At 42.7% G+C, this 18,808-nt stretch overlaps 2 protein-coding genes across 2 annotated transcripts; one reads left to right on the top strand and one right to left on the bottom strand.

Annotated features, from left to right (window-relative positions):
- The first annotated feature begins 4,210 nt into the window (after positions 1-4,210).
- On the top strand, positions 4,211-8,626 carry tmem119a (transmembrane protein 119a). The gene is made up of 2 exons (XM_080467285.1): positions 4,211-4,353; positions 6,677-8,626. Exon 2 carries the CDS (start codon positions 6,692-6,694, stop codon positions 7,436-7,438), a length of 747 nt encoding a protein of 248 aa, XP_080323411.1. The 5' UTR covers positions 4,211-4,353; positions 6,677-6,691; the 3' UTR covers positions 7,439-8,626.
- A 3,906-nt stretch (positions 8,627-12,532) lies between these two features.
- iscua (iron-sulfur cluster assembly enzyme a) lies at positions 12,533-16,658 on the bottom strand. The gene is made up of 5 exons (XM_080467289.1): positions 16,523-16,658; positions 16,248-16,361; positions 15,144-15,254; positions 14,514-14,592; positions 12,533-14,158 (listed from the first exon to the last, which is right to left on the bottom strand). Exons 1-5 carry the CDS (start codon positions 16,622-16,624, stop codon positions 14,067-14,069), a joined length of 498 nt encoding a protein of 165 aa, XP_080323415.1. The 5' UTR covers positions 16,625-16,658; the 3' UTR covers positions 12,533-14,066.
- Between the last annotated feature and the right edge of the window lie 2,150 nt (positions 16,659-18,808).

The following is an 18,808-nucleotide window of genomic DNA, read 5'->3' as shown; positions in this document are numbered from 1 at the left end:
TTGGACACAAATGTCCATTTTAAAAAAAAATAAAATAAAATGCATTCCTTTCTACCTTGCTTCATTAACAATGCACTCTGCACTTATAGAAGAAAAATCATTGGCAGGTCTTGGTATGATGAGAAAAAAAATCCTCCTTGTTCTTCTGTCTGTAAACACTCTGGTGTCGTGATTAGCTGGTTGTCATTGTGGCGTTTCTTTTGTGCTGCCATGGAGCGTCAACGTGTGGATTGTCTTTTTTGCAGAGCTGTTTCCATGTAAAATACCGTCGTTGACCTCAGCGTTTGTGGGATTTTTCCACAGTCAAATGAAGTAGGATTATTTTTAGTCGGTTTATTTCCATATCGCCATCTCGGATCTAGACTTTTCTGTACAAACTGCACAGGAATTGATGTGAAATGACACCAAATAATCCGTCATTGTCTTGGCTCGTAACCACGTGGCGATGAAGCTGGAGATGCCTGCAGAAACTGTTCACGATAAACCTCAAAGGCCACAGATTGTGTGAATATGTGCCTCATGTCTTTGGTTTTGTGTTCTTGTCACTTTAAATATTCCTGCTTTGTTTCCTGTTTGGGGTTCGGTGAAATAGACTCTCAGTGGAAGGTTCAAGACTTGCCTCTAAATTGGAAAATGTCAAGTTGGCTTGTCACTTCTCTGTTAATTTTAGCCTTTTCCTTGTTCCAGCTGTGCTTATACCCCTCTTAGCACTTCCATGTCTTCATTATTTTATTTCTTACATGCCCCAATTCAGCATACGCTCACAAAAATGAGTGCCCATTGAATTGTCCTATATTGAGTCTGAAGAAAAGCTCTATTTTTGATGTAGGTTTGTTTGGTGGTAGGGAGCGGAGATGGGTGATGGTCTGACGTTTGCCTTCAATAATTGTTACCACTGTCAAGACCTGAAAGTGCCATAGACTTGATCCTGGAAGTGTTGGTAGGGGAATGCTTTGTGAGTAGGTTTCTGTAGAAAATGAACGAGTTGAGGAGTTGTTTGGATTTAAACCACTCGGAGGTGCTAAGTTTCTTTGAACCACTTTGTTCTAAAATCGCCCGATTCTTGAAGTACTGCTTGTCCCAAAGCTGAATAATGGCGTGACGTCCTGCCGTTCCATTAAACTGCCCAACAGTGACGCCCCACAGGGTTTCTTGGATACACTATGCATCGGACATTTTCACCCATTTTACGGGTATATAAATGCGTTTCAAGATTCCAGACCAAGAAAACGTCAAAAGAATAAGTAACAGAGTCATAGGTGCTTCAAGATGCGGTTTGAGCTGCAAGTGGTGGAATATTAGTGGTGGAAATCCTGCAGTGAGACAGATGTGGGTCTGACGCATGTCGTACAACCATATTGTGTGTGAGACGAGCGCTCTGCGGTGCCCTGTACACTGCTGGCACGAGATCTGAGCTGGAGGATTTGTAGTTTTTAGCAATCCAAAGGGACGCTGTAGGTTGGAGAAATGTGCAGTTGAAAGGTAGATGTATGTGTGTAATTAAGGTCTAGAAAAATAAGTGCAAGCGATGTAAATAACATGACCATAATTTGTTTTGTTTTTTTTGTCTTTTTCTATTGTTTTGTGGTTGTGCTTAAGAGGGTATCTGTGTGGGAGGTGGGTTTTAAATGTTTCCCCTTTTTTGTGTTCCTTGCACCTTGCCATAATGCATCTTGAGAAAAGCAGAACCTCTGTTACACTGGAGGTCAGACGGAAATCAGACAAACCTGAACCAAGACGGAAGCCTCATGTGGAGGTCTGCTCAGCATTTTTGTTCATTATTCTTGCTTCAAGTATCAAACATTGATTATAAGAAAAATTAATAAAGAATTTTTAAAACGGGTTTCTTTTGGTCTGTGTTATGTTGTCTGTGTCTAGTCACCTGCTGAGAACTATACAAGACACCTAGAACTGTTGATACAAGGAGTCGATTGAACCCTCAGTGTCCCGTGGTATCTGCATGAAGATGTTTGCAGCCGATCCTTTATGTCCGATCCAGTGGATTGAAATCGGAAGAACTCTTGGATTGGTGTGACGTATCAAAGTAACGTCCGCATGGATGACGGAGTCACGGGACCAAAGGTTTACCACGAGAATGTTGTCCAAGTTCTGCTCGCTTCTGATCATGCAGATACTCATGCTATCTATTCCCCAGGTAAGACAAAGTACATGCAGCCATCAGATCAACCTTCTTATCCACTGTTCTGTGGTCAGAAGAGGCTCAAGCATGGACGTCCTGTCGGCTCTTCAGCCATATAGCACCCTCAGCCACTACAGATCAACTGGAGTTTCAGTGTTTGTGATCTGACCCAGTCTTCTAGTCATCACATGTTGGACCCTTGTTAGTCATTTGAGTGTTTCCTTACTGTCTGTTTTCCACCTACTAGTAGGTGCCATGATACACATATTAACCAGTATTCTACATTTCTTCTATCAGTGGTTATAATGTTGTGGATTGTGATCTAAAATAAACCTCTTAGAATCCAGGAATTAATGATACTGTATTTATATATATGTAGAAAGTTATTTTTGAGAAACATTTGAGTTCCTTGGTTTAAATCCAAAGAGAAATCACAAAGAGAAACAAGTGTGTGAGGTGATGAGCAGTAGAACTGGGTTTCCCTCACCAACAATTAAAATGGGAATAAACAGACTTAAGTGGTATCAGATTTATAGCCAAGAAGACTTGAATGTTATAAAATATTCTAAAAGGGAGTATTGCATATTTGTGAACAATGTTGAAAAGAATGAAAACATCTTGGTAACTTGATGGCGTTAAACAAGTGAAATTGATTATTCCCAATTAAAGAGTAACGGTGGGTGAGGTAGTTGTGTCAAACAGAGGACAGTATACAAAACTGACTCTTGAGATTATGTGAAAACACGTTCTAACTTTTTTCTTTTTCCCCTGGAAAGTCTAGTTTTCAGGAGGAGACTATGCATTTAAAGTGTAAAGTATCCTCTGTCTTCTAGACTCACTTAAAGCAGACTGGCGTTACAGGAGTTTGAAGTCTATCACAGCTATCTGCAGGCAAAAGGCAGTAAAGAGTCTGGACAGGGTGTGGGTTCATTACAATTTTTCACAGTTCTTAAAGAACTTACTTGTTGAGTACACACACTTCCTGTATACATTACATAGCCCAGAGAGAGGGTCTCAGCATAAAATCCATAGATAGTGATGTGAATACTTCTGTTTAGTTTCCAACAAAATGATCCGTGAATGTGAACATCTAGCTCTGTGGATTTGTTGTGTTTGTGTCAATCAAAACACTAAACATACAGTCTCAGTCCTTTGTAGCACCTGATGACAAGTCTCACTGACACAGCATCTTGCACTCAAAACTCTTTGTCAAGTTACTTGAGCCGTAAAACAGAACGAGCAGAATCACAGCATGTATTACGAAGAACTGCTCGCTGTACTTTTCCTTCATTGCATCCTGAAGCTGAAAAAATTACAACCCTGCTCACAATTAAACTCTCAGACTGACCAGCTATAGCATCATCATGTCACAGCATCTGTCAAAATAGGTGAACAACACAGAGAAGCGGGCACGAGCGGCTTCAAATAAATGCCCTGCATATTTAGAGACGGATCCAAAGATAAGTGGCCCTGAAAGGCCATGAAGTTTATATGTTCGCTCTGGACATATGTTTTAGGATGAAAGCGGTGCTTTCTCCCTGCTCTGGTCTCGTAGGCCCGGTAGAGACAGGCTGTAATCAACGGAGACGTAATTAGAGAGGACTTGGTGGGAGGCAGAGAAGTCGCTGGACTCGCCCCGCCGAGTACAGAAATATCCACTTCCCTAAAACATGAGACTGATGCTGCAACTGCTGCGGCGTTCGGCCTGTCGGAGAGAAAACACTGAGACCTGAACGTGCCAGTCAGTTTGATCAAATCTCAATGAGAACGTGTGATTTAAACTTTTATTTGTCTCTGGCGTCAAACGTCCTTTATCAGAAATACAAGGTCACAAAGGGTCTGCAGCTTATTCAGAGGGAATCAACCAATCTCACTGTGTCCAGTGTCAAGCAATCACAAACTCTCCACAAAGAAATAAAGGCTAAAAATGTCCTTTCCCAAATGTGGACTCCATTACCAGGATGTAGACTGAGGATGGAGGTTGAAAAAGAGGGAGGAGAAGCTGGAAATAGAGGGGCTGGACATCCATTTTGCAGCAGGGAGACTTTTAGAGCCCAGTAACAAAACAGTCACTAGAACTTGGCAGAGAGGGCAAATGCTTGGAAACTCTCTCTCACTATTACTTTCCTCTCGTTGCCCTTTTTTCCTACTTCCTTCAGTTGCCTGTGCTGCGCTGAGCTTTCCCAGAAGACGAGCCAAGAACAGGACAGCCTGTGAGTATTGATTGAAGTTACCTGTGGATTTTCAAAAAAAGGATTCAGCAAAGAAAAAAGGCAAAACCAATGGGTTGTGTCAACGTTTCTTTGTTGTTTTTAGTTTTTGACTCAAATCTTGTTTTCATGCCAACAGACAGTGGAAAAAATGTTACTCCAGTGAAGGTGTAATTATCTCATGTATTGTTACAAACATATTTCATTAGAATAATTTATACATTTAGTTTCATTATATCCAATTAGCCCAAATGTGGGTGATAAATTGCAGAGACATTTATAGAATATGATGAGTTGTTTCAGACTAAAATGTCAACCAGCTCTGCAATGTACACAACTAAATATATTCATACTTTTCTGTAGTTTTGCATCGATCTGACTGACACAAAGCAGTAAAACAATCACAATAGTTTTGCATAAGTTATATACTTTTTGGATCGTTTTCATGCACTTTTCAAAGAGTAATTTTGCAAAATGATCCATACGATATAAGGACGAAATGTAATATAAGCAGTCAGTGATGAATAAGTGATCGAATTTTAACTTTTGAATGTTGTTTTTTGTTCATGACCAAACAGCACAGTTCAGAGAACGCATCAAAGAGTAGAAAGACTTTCTCTCTGCAACACTGGAAAAGACACAGCACGTTACAATTGAATTGTTCTAAATGTTTATAAAATACTACATGTAGAACATTTCGTGTAAGGTAAAAATTTATACAAGAAATTAGAAATATTGACACAAAAATTAAGTAATTAATCTGTTTTAAAATACCTATAAATATGTTTTAAATAACAGGAGCTATGAATTAGGGCTCTTATGTTTTCTGAAGTGGATAGCAATGTTCTTAAAGCATCATATTTTATCTTGTGGGTCATACCATGCGACAATTGTTCAATATAATGTCAAAAATACAAAAAAGGCTCCATGAAGACATCCAGAGAAAAGTCTTGCCTATTTCGACATTGCTACAAAAGGTTCTGCAATAACTTACATTTTGTTCTGTGACTGACTTTAAAAACTGACAAATATTCAAAAGTATGTCTGAAATATTCTTTAACACCACCTGAAACTTATTTCCAAATGCTGCTCTATGTGGCCTAAAAAGTATTGAGTAACTGCAGTATTGAGAGAGCTTAACGTTCATAAAATGTCATGAAGATGATTAGCAACATATTCGCTGTCTGAACGGCCTTCGATTCAACGTAATATCAACCTGGAGGTGGAATACAGGAAATCTAAATTTAGTGGTAATTATGGGGACGAGAGGGCAGAGCCATCCTAAAGCTGTACATCCAAGGATGAAGACCCAGCCCAGCATCTGGTCCAGAAGAGTATATACTGTACATTTGGCCACACAGGGAGGGTGGGGGAGCTGCTGGTATAGAGTGTGAACCAGAGCAGCAGGTTCTCTGATTAGAAGTCTCCACGCAGTCAGCTCTAATTACACACAGACTTCATGAGGTTGTAAATGGTATCATTCTCTCCGTTCAGTTTTCTTTTTCAAATCTGGACATTACAGTGACAAGAGTGTGAAAGATGGAAGCAGAATAATAGAGAAACATATTAGTGGGAGGTTTGTTCTGTGAGTTGTACGTAGCCCAAGTAAATGCAGGTTTCCCTCGAAGCAGAAATATCTTCATCGGGTCTGTGCTGCTGTGGGCTGCTGCACTGCAGCGTAAATATAGAGGACAGAGCCACAGGTCTCCCACGCCTCTGTGCTGCCTTTGGAATATCGCTTCCTCCTGGCTTTGGTGTGGTCGATGGGTGGCCTCCCTCTATTTTACAAATTATAAGGCCTTCGTCACCAAAACTCACTGTCTCCACCCCAAATAAGTAATGGCTACTCTGCTGCCTGCCTGCGAAAATAGATCTGGTGCAAGGCAGGGAGAGACACAAGACCTCAAAAAACCTGATCCAGGACAGAGTCAGGAGTCACACTACAGATGATATATGGTGGATGTTTAGTTGAAGGCTGGAGCTCAGCTCAGTAATTACTTCGTATATGTTCATATAACAACTAAAGTCGGGTTGCAGCAGGTGATTCTCGTCCTACTGTTTAGATTCACTGCTCGCTGGTCTGTTGTAGGCAAAACATTTAACTATTGAAACACACATGATGAGGATCCAAACATGAATCCTTATTACCAGTTAACCTGCCATCCATGTTTTAGAGGTGTAGATAAAGTCCAGAAAAGACATGATCGGAGGCTGACCTTACAGAGACCGTAACCCAGAACTGAACAAAAGCTTTCTTTCTGTGAAATGTAACCTCTGCCCCACGCTGATATCCTGATTCACAACCGTGTCTTTGCTGTTGGTGCAGGACTCAGAGGAGAAGATGACGTCCCGCCTGGCTCTTCAGCTGGCCTGTGTGACCTTGCTCTCGCTCTGCTGCCGTGTGTGTCTCTCCACCCCTTTGTTCTACAACATTTCCATGGACGGCAGCGGCGATGAGGCTGAGCTGGAGCTCCTTTTCCCGACATCCTTCTCCACCAGAGCGCCAGTTCCCATCACCACCTCCACTGGAGCGCCCACCCTGACCAACACCATCACCACCACCATGATCCGCCTGAAGGATTTTGTCCTGACCCGAGTGGTGGACTTCCTGCGGGAGAACATGCTCATCATCATCGTCGTGACCTCTCTTCTCATCGTCATGGTCTTCATCATCTGCTGCGCCACCGCCATGAGTCACAAGCGCAAACTGGAGGCTTACAAGCCCCCGCCTCAGCCCACCAGGAAGTACACGGCAGATAAAACTGCTGGGCGCAAGGATTCCGGCGATCTCCACGAGAGGCCATACGCAGTCGACCACGTCAAGAGGATCCACACCCAGAGCATGGCCTCCCCCAAGCACCTGCGCACGCCCTCCAAGGCCCTGGTGGGAGAGAAGGGGCGGGACGTCAGGCCGTCGCCTCGCCAGGAGGTCAGACGGGTCAGAGAAACGGAGGAGGTGGAGAGGAGGAGGGAGGAGCCCAAACATAAGGAAAAGGTGAAGGTATACAGGGAGGAGGTGCAGCAAAGTCCCAGCACCAGCTCCGGCCACCCCGTCTGCACTTGCCACCTGAAAAAAGCCCACCACTAGGGCAAGACCGAGGATCAGGTGGCGACTTGACGTGAACACAAGATCAGGTGGTTTTTAACATGAACAAAAATGATGAAATGTCCTCTAATTGAATTGCATTTATACAGACGGAGATGTATTTAGGTTGAATCTATAAAGCATTTCAAACTGCAGGTTGGTGTGTGATGAAGGAAACAGATTAGGAAATAAAACACTACATGTACGACTGAATCAGGGTGCTCATTATTTATGATCTCAAACCTCACAAGAGCTTTTAATGCCTTTAATGGTTGGCTGACTTCTCTGCTGAGCTGAGGCGACCAGCTGGGCTTCTCGTACAGCAGAACAGTTTAGTCTGGCAGTGGTCGCTCAATTGTTTTCCTTTTAATCAGCGGCTTCAGCATCACCCGTTCTCAACATGAAACTAGACTTCACTGCAGTGATCGCTTTCACTTTGAATGACATTTAGAGGAATAACACAGGAGGAAAATGTGCATGAAATTAAAAAAAGAAAGGAAAAAGAAAAAAGGGAAGGCTGTAATTGTCTGCCTTTGCAACAGAGAAGGTCTAGAAATGTCCCGTGTCCTCAGTTCATCCTGCTGTAACACCACAAAATGTCTTTGGCAGCTGAGTTTTAGCTGATTCACTATTTTTAGGGCCAACTCTTTTGTGCTCTAAATAAAGCAAAGTGAAATTTGCCAGTAAACTTGACTTCATAGGAAGTCAAAATCTTTTCTTTACATTTAGATTTTACCTGCTATTGTGTTTAATATATGTTATGCTATAGTATTTTATTGTAAGAATTTCATTCACAAAGCTGTAAACCAAAATAATAGGGAACCTTGTTTGATTCTATATATTGTGTGTGTGTATGATTTATGTCTGCTTCCAGGGCGGACAAAATATTGAAAGGTAAAACGGGCTTTGTGAACCTGATTTTATTTTTGTGTTTACTGGGTTTTTTTTAAGTTAACATTTGAAATGAGTCCATTGATCCATTTTAAGTAAATGAGTAAGAGCCCAGTTACAACATCAACTTTTTATTTTTAACATTTATCAAATTTGATTTCTTAAATTGACTGTGATTTATTAGTCACTTGTCTTTGTCAGGATCAGATCCTCTGTACCTCTGCTTATTGTGCTTGGTTGTTTTCTCTGTTACGGTAATATCTTTAACAAAATGACATTTTTATGTTTAATAAAAGTATTAAAAAAAAGATCTTTCAGTATTTTCTGCAAATATAACCGTGGCAGTTGTGTCATCTGAAACATGGATGAAGCCCCAGGAAAACAAACTGGAGGTGACGAGCGCAGTCCAGAAAAAGAAGATGTTCTCACTGTGGAACTCTATCATTTGGAGCTGGTCGACAATCATGTGAATGTAACTATTCTGAAGAAATCACCTAAATGTCGGTTTGGGTCATCTGCTTTGTCGACGTGACATTTTGAGCTCATAATTGTGGACGCACTCCACAGAAACACTACCGACTCTGGACACGGGGCAACAACCACAAACCTTTTTGTCCTTTACTGGCAACAGCACAGAGATTGCTTAAATATTTCAGCAGCGGTAAACCAGATACATACCGCGACCCTTCGCCACAAAGCAAGAGCTGCTGTATTGTCTAAACAAATCTTTCAAGTCACTGATTTGTTCCACTGGGGTCAAAACAAGGACTCAAACAACAATTCTGCTCTATAATTTGCTCTATATTTTATACAAAGACTAAAAAACTGCCATCATGGGAACAGCAAGAATTCTTTGGAAATGTATGTGATGGACATTCAATCGTTTATCCGTATTTTATCTTCTATTTTTTACACAAATGAACCTCATGATTCGAGACGTCCTCTTGAATTTATGAAAAAAAATATTACGTACATGGTGGATAATAATTAAATAATGATAAAGTTTACACAGACCATTTCCCAAAGAAATAAAAAAGTTTGATGTGAATCAGAAGTGGGTCAAATTGCCAGAGATCAAACATGACATGACGACGCACACTAGAAAGCCTTGTGACGGCTGAAACAGGAGCCGTGGCGGAGCCTAGCGCCAGGGTCAGATTCCCTGCTCTTTTGTCAGTGAGGTGTTGAATAATTCGAGAAAATACTACCCCCTCACTTTCACTCTTCCCACCAGGTGACGGGTGTGCGCAGGGCCACCCGGCAGCACCTTTCCCGGGGAGCATGTTGGATAGAGTTGGTGTCTGACCCACAGACACCGTGACCCCTGGTTGCTCAAGATAAGGGAATCGTTCATTACTACGCCAGTGTTTTTCCTTTCCTTCCATTCATTGAGCACAACATCGCTTCCCCCATGTTCCCGGCCTCCTCACTGTCTGATACCACTGACATACTTCTCCGTCAGTTCGAATGGTGAAGAGGATCCAGAATAGGTAATAGAGCACCTTAAGGCTGTCATTAAACTTTGATGAGCATCTGCCTGGAATTCTCTGTAGCAGCTGTTTATCTTGAGAGATACGGGGGATCATGTAAGGGATGCACTTCTTCCCACCTCTCTGGAGGAGCAGATAATACAGGAACAGAAGAATGGTAAGTGGCTATTTTCTTTGAGATCATTCTTTGTGAGGGGTTGTAGCAGGTGTTCAAATGATAAATAGATGATTCTCAAAAGACGTGAAAATACATGGAATCATAATTTCTGCTGCCACAAATTGTCTTTCTGATAGAAACAGTCTTTTGCATTTAACCCATCCTGAAGGAGCTGTGGCTAGCTGTGCAATGTCGGGTAAACTTTGAGGAGATCAAGGGGCCTTGCTCAAGGGTCCACAGTGATGTTGATGAGTGTAGCATCATGTTTGTGTTCAATTTCCTCACTAGAATCTAGCACTGGTTTACCCTATAGGACACCACTACTCCCCAGATGTATTATATTTTCAAGATAACGTACTGTATCTTGAAAAACTATCCAAGCTCTGGTTTTAATTAACAAGACAACAAGAGCAAAAAACTTGTTGCGAAGTAAATTATAGGCAGATACCCGGCAACTTGTTTCCAAAAGCTGAAATACGTACTGAATTAATACATCAATTAAAAAAAAAAGACTATGAGAACATTGGTAGAGGAGAATCAACTGAAAGTTATTTTTCATGATTTATTATTACTCTACAAAAAAAAGAAAAAATCAATTGAAGACTATTTGTTCTGGTCATGACTTCAGTATAGACGTGACAAGAATATGATTTGAATTAGTTAAGTTACTGACTCCATGAGGAACAGAATGTTTTTTTTAGTCTAATTGTAATGTTTTCTAAAGTCACTTGACTCCTTACAGAAAGCAGCAGTTAGTCAGTATAACTGTCTCTGGGGGGGTGGGGGTGGGGTGGGGGTGGGGGTGGGGGTGGGGGTGGTGCTCTGTCACCCTCACCACCTGCTACAGGTCAACCCTGCTCTCCTCTGGACAGGAGAACCACATAGTGCAGCTGCAGGTCAGGAGGTTCTCCAGAGCTGAATGACATAAATCTATCAGTAGAGATGAGTTTGCTTCAGCTTCCTGTGGAATGTAAAGTCTCTGCTGGACCTTCTTCACCTGATGGGAGATGTTTCTAGTCCAACTTGGGGTTTTCCACAGTGTTTATTGTGCTCCTAACAAGTTAAAACCATTCTTTCATTATCTGTGACTTATTAGATCATTTCCTGGCATTGTCTCTTCTAGATGGGGCTAATGTGCTTGTTCATTCGCCATCATTCTTTGCAGTAAGCCATGCTGTGGGGCAGATGTGGTGTCCTCCTGGTTCTCTGCATCTGTCCTGTGACCTGCCTCATGATGTCTCCGTGTCCTCCCGGCTGCTGCTGCTCTGGCACTGGGGTTTTGGTTCTGTGTGAGTCTCTGGGTCTGAGGTCCCTCCCTCGCTCTGTCCCCCTGAGCACCTCGGCTCTATCTGTGGCCAGAAACCAGCTGTGTAATGTGGACCACCTGCTGCAGCCCTTCTCCGGCCTGCAGGAGCTCAGCCTCAGTCACAACCTGCTGGCTCGCTTCCCCCGTGGCCTGCCCTCCAGCCTGGAGTCGCTCCTGCTGCAGGAGAACCGCATCACCTACATCACTTTGGGTGCCCTGAGGCAGCTGGGAAACCTTACCCGTCTGGATTTAGAGGAAAACCGCATCCGTGCCATCCAGCCTGGGGCACTCTGGGGTCTGCACAGACTGCAGGTCCTGAACCTGAAGGGGAACCAGCTTACAAGCCTTCCCCCGGATCTCCCTCCATCTCTGACTCACTTAGACCTCTCTGCAAACTGCATCTCTGTCCTGGACTTGCCTTCACTGTCCTCCCTGGTCAACCTGCAGGTCCTGAAGATCAACAGTAACTGTCTGCGCTCAGTCCCAGAGAGCGCTTTCGACAGCCTCCGGCGCCTCAGATCTGTGGACCTCACCAACAACCTGTGGGTGTGTGAGTGTGACATCTTGTATCTGTACCGCTGGCTCCTGAGCGGCAGGCTGAAGATGGCCACCGACCTCGTGTGCACAGAGCCGCTCCACCTTGCTCACCGCCTGCTTCTTAATCTCTCCGTCATGACTATATGTCCTCACATCCTGCAGCCAAATGACAGTGCACGCCATCTTGATCTGAACGCTTCACTTAAGAACAAGCCAACGGTTCAAAGCCCATATAAAAGCAAAATGGATTTAGGATATATGTTGCAGGAAGTAAAAAAGGAAAAGACTCTTGGACTCTTTGCTGAAGTTCAAGATCTTTCCAAGACCCACGTCTCACCCTACTGGCTGGAAACTCTGACCTATGAAGAGTGTTTATTCCTGAATGCGACTCAGTCAGTAAACCCCATTCATGTGGAAACTACTACTTCTGTCCCAGAAGAGCAGCAGGGGTGCAGAGAAAACATTACAGCTCGAAGCAGTAACACGACCTTTGCTGAAGGGACACGATCTTTGCTTTCCACAAACAGAGATGCAGTCTTGCCCACGCTTTCCCCACGGACACTCGCTCTGCAGGGCTCTGCAGTCGTCATCGCTCTGCTGGCTGTGCTGTGTGTTTTAGTCGCTCTCTTGATGCTGGCTGTGCTCATTGTACTGAAAAGGATACTTTTGCAGCGGCAGAGGGTGGCGCCCCTTAACGAAGGATCGGGTCGATGACGTCACATGATAAAAAGATTTTATTTTGCAAGAAAGAAAACCGTCTCATACAACTGTCTGTGTTGGTTTTGAATAGAGAATCTGTTGACCTGATAAGCGTTTTCACACCAAAGTATTTCACAAGCAAGCCAAATAAAGGCCAAAATACATAAGAGCAAACTCACCTCAAAGAAATTAATCCTGGTTTGTTTAAAATCCCCTTTGTGGTCTGTGCGTAAAATGAAAGAAGAATGAGGAGAATTCAAACCCCTTGTTCAAAATTCGGGTCCACCATGAACCTCCAGCACGAGAACAAACATTAATGAAACATTTCTGATTGTCCATGAGAAAACAAATGCACATGTGGCACTTTAAAACAACCGAACTCCTGGCTTAAATGCAAAGATAGTGATATGAACAGCCATTTGAGAAAAGGGGCAGAATCTCTCATAAGGATGCAAGACCTGCTGCAGAACTAATCTTCCACACAACACGACTTTGCTGCAGGTCATTAGCTGGTCCTGAAATACACACCTGACCAAAGTCTTAAGACCAGTTACAAAATTACATGTATTTGCATTTTGCACTGTTGGATCTTGAAAAGGTTCTAAGTCGAGCTTCAATAGGCAAATAGAAGAAATGGGAGCGCGTGACAAAACGTTCTGAGCAGCCAATTTATTGAAAACAATTAAACTGAAAAAGGCGGTTCATCAACTGATCAAACCTTTAAGACCACAGCTCGAAAAACAGACATTAAAGTGTCAAAAAAGGACTCCGTAATGAGTCCCTCCACCATCTTGTTGATCACTTCAAAAATTATTTTCGGCATGTTTGATGCGAGTGTTTTCCAGAAGGCTCGTGGGAATGTTGATGCGACTGGTGAAGACGGCTTCATGAAGAAGTCCTCTGGCAGGACAACGGGGAACGTCCATTGAAGAAAAAAAGCATCTCAGGTCACGACGACGCCCCTCTACTGTGCCGCGTAGAAAAAATCTCAGGTGGCGTCGCCTCGTCGTGCCAGTAACATTAGAAGCCATCAGGACCGTCAAGGTTTAAGGTTTCCTCATCAGAAAATAAAACTTTCTTCCACCTTTGAGTGTTCCAGGTTTGGTGATCCCTTGCCGAGTCCAAATTAACAATTTTGTGATGATTTGATCATCCAGTGTCGACAGGGAGCCAGGCGGATCCTCCAGCTCAGCGCTGGTGAGACTTGTTTTGGTTCTACCACTTGACTTTTTTGTTCCAAAACCTTCAGGATCTTTTTAAACATTAAAAGCGACTGTCTGACTGCGTCCAACCTCACCATCCAGGTCTTAAACTTTTGATCAGCTGTTGCACAGCTTGTTTCAGTTAAATTCTTGTTTTCAATATATTGCCAGCTCAAAAGTTTGTCTCTTACTCCTATTTCCTATTTTTGTATTTTGAAACTCTACGTAGAGCCTTCTTAAGATCCAACAGTGTAAAATGTAAATTCATGCAATTTTGCAACTGGACGTAAGATTTTGATCAGGAGTTTATCAGTGAAATAAACCCCTATGGATTGTTATTTCCAACATATTAGCTGCTGGCTTTGGCACGTTCCACTTTCTTCTCCTGCTGCTTTAGTCGGTAGTCTGACAGCGCTGCTCTGATGGCATCTTCTGCAAGCACTGAGAGACAAAGGACAAAGAAGGTTTTAGAAATTAAGGAAAAGAAATCAGGTTAGAAAATTGCCTTTTATGTGCAGATGACATAAGTAATCTTCCCTTGAAGTACATTTACTCTTTAAAGGCACCTTTACAAACACCTACAGAGCTTTGATAACAATCATGAATGAAGCACACAATTCTGACTGATCAAACACCATTTCTCTTTTACTTTGACGAAATCCCAAAGCTGCTAAAACGATTCTAGGGTTTCACACAATGTATCATCATAATTACTGCACTTCGTCTATTTCAAAAACTTGAGATGAATGCACATGTTCCTCAGTTCTTATTAACCCTTTCTCTGGCTTAAACTTACTAGAACAATGAAGCTTGACAGGAGGAAGACAAAGCTCTTTAGCGATGTCTGTGTTCTTGATCTTCAGCGCGTCGTCCACCTGAAGGAAGAAAAACTATTAGTTTGATCCTCAACAAACGAAAGAGAAACTGTCTAAGATAACGCTGTTGACCATCATGAAGATAAGCAACATTTTTAATCAAACCACATTTTTATCCATTTTCACATTCCCCGATAGAAATTCATGACTGTTGGGAGAGATATTCCCCCCCCAAAAATCATCCATTTTTGATGGCAATGACCAAAAAGAGTACTCTGTGTCCAACTGGACTGAAAAACAATTCAATTCAGATGGAAAAAAACAAAACCCTAACTCATATACAGATATCGTGGAATTTGAAAAAGGCATAAAAGGACTTTTCCATGTAAATATTTTCTGAAATTAAGATGCTGATAAGACAGATCATCAGGCAGATTGTTTCACAACTGAGACGCTTGAACAGATGAAGCATTGTCCTTTAGTTTTTAAAGAGATTAGGAGTAGAAGCCACAGAAAGCCATAGCCATCCCCCCCGCCCATCATATTTTTATGTTAGTTTAAGTAAGGCCAGCATCAAAGAGTACACCTCTGAACCTAAGCTGATATCTTACCGTCTTCCCCTTCACCCACTCTGTCGCCAGAGAACTGGAGGCAATGGCTGATCCACAGCCAAATGTTTTGAACTTTGCATCCACGATCTTGCCATTTTCATCCACTTCAATCTGAAAACAACACAATGTAAGAAGATACACTCCCATATGGAATTACAACGGTTAGACAACATTCGGCAAGGTGGATTTACAGCATTAATAGAAATAATTTCATCCCCTCAGCCCACACACCTAACACTAACCCTAACCCTGACCACTACAACATGAAGACAGATATTACAAACCATATATCACTATTAAACCAAGTGTTGCAGTGTGATCACGCGTAGCCTGCAGTGATTTTGGTGACACTGCAATGAATACCAGTCACATTAGTACGTATCATTGTGGGATCTGTCTTTGCTTTTGCAGCGCTTTGTAATTTGCAGACGCCCCCTGCAATCTGCCCACACAGCCATAGAGACCAATGCCATTTCTGCTGCTCCAAAGACAACTACTTTTGACAAAACCTAGCTTGTAGCATATCGTCTACCTCACGCCGATAGGAAAGAAGCGTCATTTGTGTTTTGAGGACATTTTGTTAAAGAGATATTGATGCAGGAACTTTACCAAGCTGCTTTCAGCAGGTGCTTCTGTGTCTGGGTGTAATCCTCCGATTAACTCCAACTTCTTCATATTCCTGCTCCCTGTGGCAGATCTGAAGTGTCTCTGCACCCAAGTCTTTGTACGCTATAACTAACCTGATGTGCCAAAAAAGTGTAGTAATGCAGCTGTGGAGTGTGTTAACCTCAGTCAGGAGTCAATTGGCACAATGAGCTTGGTGACACATCGCTAATTTGCATGACTTAGCAGGACAGAGCAGCTCCACTCAGACGAGGGTCCATCCACACGACTTATAACACGACAATGGAGGCTCATTACGGGGCTTTGTTACAAGCTTGATGAGATCAACATTAGAATGAGGTGTGCTGAAGCTTGGAGAGAGCCAAAATGTGCAGGACAGCGACCCCCGAGGCCCAGAATTGAAAAGTACTGGTCTAAAGTGTCGACAGTAGAAGCCAGTTGAAGACATCAGGCCTGAACCTCTGTCGAGCTGCAGCTCACCTGAAGTTTCATCACATCTCCACAGGCTGGTGCTCCCACCAATCCAGTCCCCACATTCCTGGAGTTTTTATCCAGAGAGCCCACATTCCTGGGGTTCTCGTAGTGGTCCACAACCTGTAGGAAAACAAGAAAAGCCCAGCGACAAAGATTTTACGCGTTTGTTTGCTGTCGTAATGAAGTAAAAAGATAGCAGCACTTGCTAATGTGGCTACATCTCAGTTACACACCACATGAACACCGCTGACTTACGAGCACAGCTTTTGTTGACAAGTTACCTTTTTGTGATACAAGCAAACAGCATTCAGCTCTGGCAGGAACACCCTTCTGCTAAACAACAACAGCAAGGACGCAGAGTTTCGTAAGGAGACCGTCGCCATTTTTCGGACTATCAGCGGAAATGAACGAAAGGAGCCGAGTGAATCCGAAGCGGCTTCTTCTTCTTCTTCTTAATTTCCGGCAGGCTGTATGCCGTAAGGCATAATGCTGCCCTCCACCGTCTAAACAAGATTTTACTCCACCAGCTCAAATCCTCTCGTATAATCCAGAGGAGTGGAGGGATTTTAACACAGCCTTCTCAAGATGGTCAGAATTTCCCCCTAACTCTAAGTTAGGGGGAAATGTTTTCCCCCTGGAGGTGTTTTCTGGGAAAACACCTCCAGACCAGATCAGACAGATCTTCAAACAGCTTCTGCCTGTGACAAGAGTATATCTTGCAGCAAAATACGACATGAAATACCGTCTCTGAATCCCCACACTCACAAAAACCATTTAGATGTTTGCCTATCACCTTTAAACTACTTGCCAGACAGCAATGCCCCAATCTCAGCCTGGTTAAAATGGCGTTATCTCTCCGCACCAACGTACTCCTCCACTTCTTACACTTTACTGAAGGTTGCACAAAATAAAAATGTTGACCTTTCTGCTCCTGATCCCATTCCTGTTGCCACATTGTCTCCAGATTTTCATTGCAGACGCTAATCCATTCCCCTTTACCCATTTGTACATTTAATTCAATTGTTTCCTTAGTCAGGGATTCTTTAGCTAATCAATCAGCAGTTTAATTTCCCTCAATTCCCAATTGAGCTGGCACCCACATAAAACAAACACGACAACCGGACCTTTCGGTTCTTGAAAGGCAGTGCAGGATCTTCATTATTAGATCAGGCCGAGCTCTAGAATCACCTTCATCAAATGCCACCAAAGCAGCAGCAGAATCACAACATATGACACTGTTCTTTGGTTTATTATGCTCCACCCAGTCTAAAGCTCTTTGAATTGCCAAAAGTTCAGCAGAAGAAATAGATATATTATCTGATGTGTGTTTGCTGGTTAGCAAATTCTTCTCATCAACAAAAACTCCAATCCCAGTTTTCCCAGAAACTGGATCCTTTGAACGTCTGTGAATATTTTCGTGAACCCATTAAACTGATTCAGGAGCATCTTCACATCCGTGCTGAGGCTATTTCTCCCTTCTTCAAGGAGAGACAGCTGAACCTCAGGTTCAGGAAGAAACCAAGAAGGAACAGACGACCAACCAGACACAGACACGTTTCCACACTCCAACCCAACATCCTCCACAAACTGCTTTATTTGGAGTAAAAAATTGGTCTTCTTTCTGTGACCAGAAAATTCCCAGGAACCGTCTAAAAGGCATTTTGAAACCGAACTGGTTCTTGTGCCACATAGCTTGGCCCAATATTGAAGCCCCAGTTGTTTCCTCCTGATCTTTAGTGGCACTTCCCCCATTTCAATGAGTGAGGCAGCGATAGGAATTGTTTTGAAGGAACCACTACAAATTCTCAAGGCCTTAGCCAGAACCCGGTCTAGTTTACTGAGAACAGATTTGGAAGCTGAACCAGAAATCTCACTACCATAACCTAAGATGGATCTAATCATTGCACAATAAATCATAGCCAGGGTGTCTCTTTCAGCACCCCAGTCGCTTCCAGCCAAACTATGGAGAATATTTATGACTTCTTCACACTTTCCAACAACTTTTCCTATGTGCCCTTTCCATGTGAGTCTTAAATCCATCCAAAGGCCAAGAAACTTCAATATTTTCACTCGTTCTACTGGGCAAACATACAACAAAATGTTTACTGCAGGAATCGTCCTCTTATACCCAAAGATCATGTACTTGCTTTTGGAAGATGAAATTCTGACTCCCCAGCCCACTGAACTACCTGATCTAGAGCTTTTTGGTTGACAGAAAAGGACAGGCATATTTCTGATGACGTTGTAACCGTCGGACCGCACTTTCACTAGATGAAGTAATGATAATGCAATGGCGGCGCAGGTTAGTGATCCGTGGTGAAAAAACTACACATTTCCCTTGTGCCTCTAAACACTGATATGATGTCAAATATCACAAGGTTTGAATTGAAATCAAAGGAAAAGAGGCTCCCGGGTGAATAAATAACCAATGCAAACTGAGAATGCACTGCACAAAACAATTTACTTACTGTGTTTATTTTACAACAACAGCATAACATTCATAGTTGGGATATAAGTTTTAGATTATTTAAAGTTGTCCAAGGCCTATTATTGCATTGGTAACTACA

This window comes from Lipophrys pholis, assembly GCF_963383615.2.
Source record: "Lipophrys pholis genome assembly, chromosome: 7".
Classification (NCBI taxonomy): domain Eukaryota; kingdom Metazoa; phylum Chordata; class Actinopteri; order Blenniiformes; family Blenniidae; genus Lipophrys; species Lipophrys pholis.
This window is presented reverse-complemented; position numbering and strand designations above follow the sequence as displayed.

Excerpts from the sequence above, each read along its gene's own strand:
- tmem119a (XM_080467285.1), top strand. The coding sequence starts at position 6,692 with ATGACGTCCCGCCTGGCTCTTCAGCTGGCCTGTGTGACCTTGCTCTCG.
- iscua (XM_080467289.1), bottom strand. The coding sequence starts at position 16,624 with ATGGCGACGGTCTCCTTACGAAACTCTGCGTCCTTGCTGTTGTTGTTT. Across the intron at positions 15,255-16,247 it reads GAGATGTGATGAAACTTCAG|ATTGAAGTGGATGAAAATGG; the intron begins GTGAGCTGCAGC and ends TGTTGTTTTCAG. Across the intron at positions 14,593-15,143 it reads AGTGGGTGAAGGGGAAGACG|GTGGACGACGCGCTGAAGAT; the intron begins GTAAGATATCAG and ends TTCTTCCTTCAG.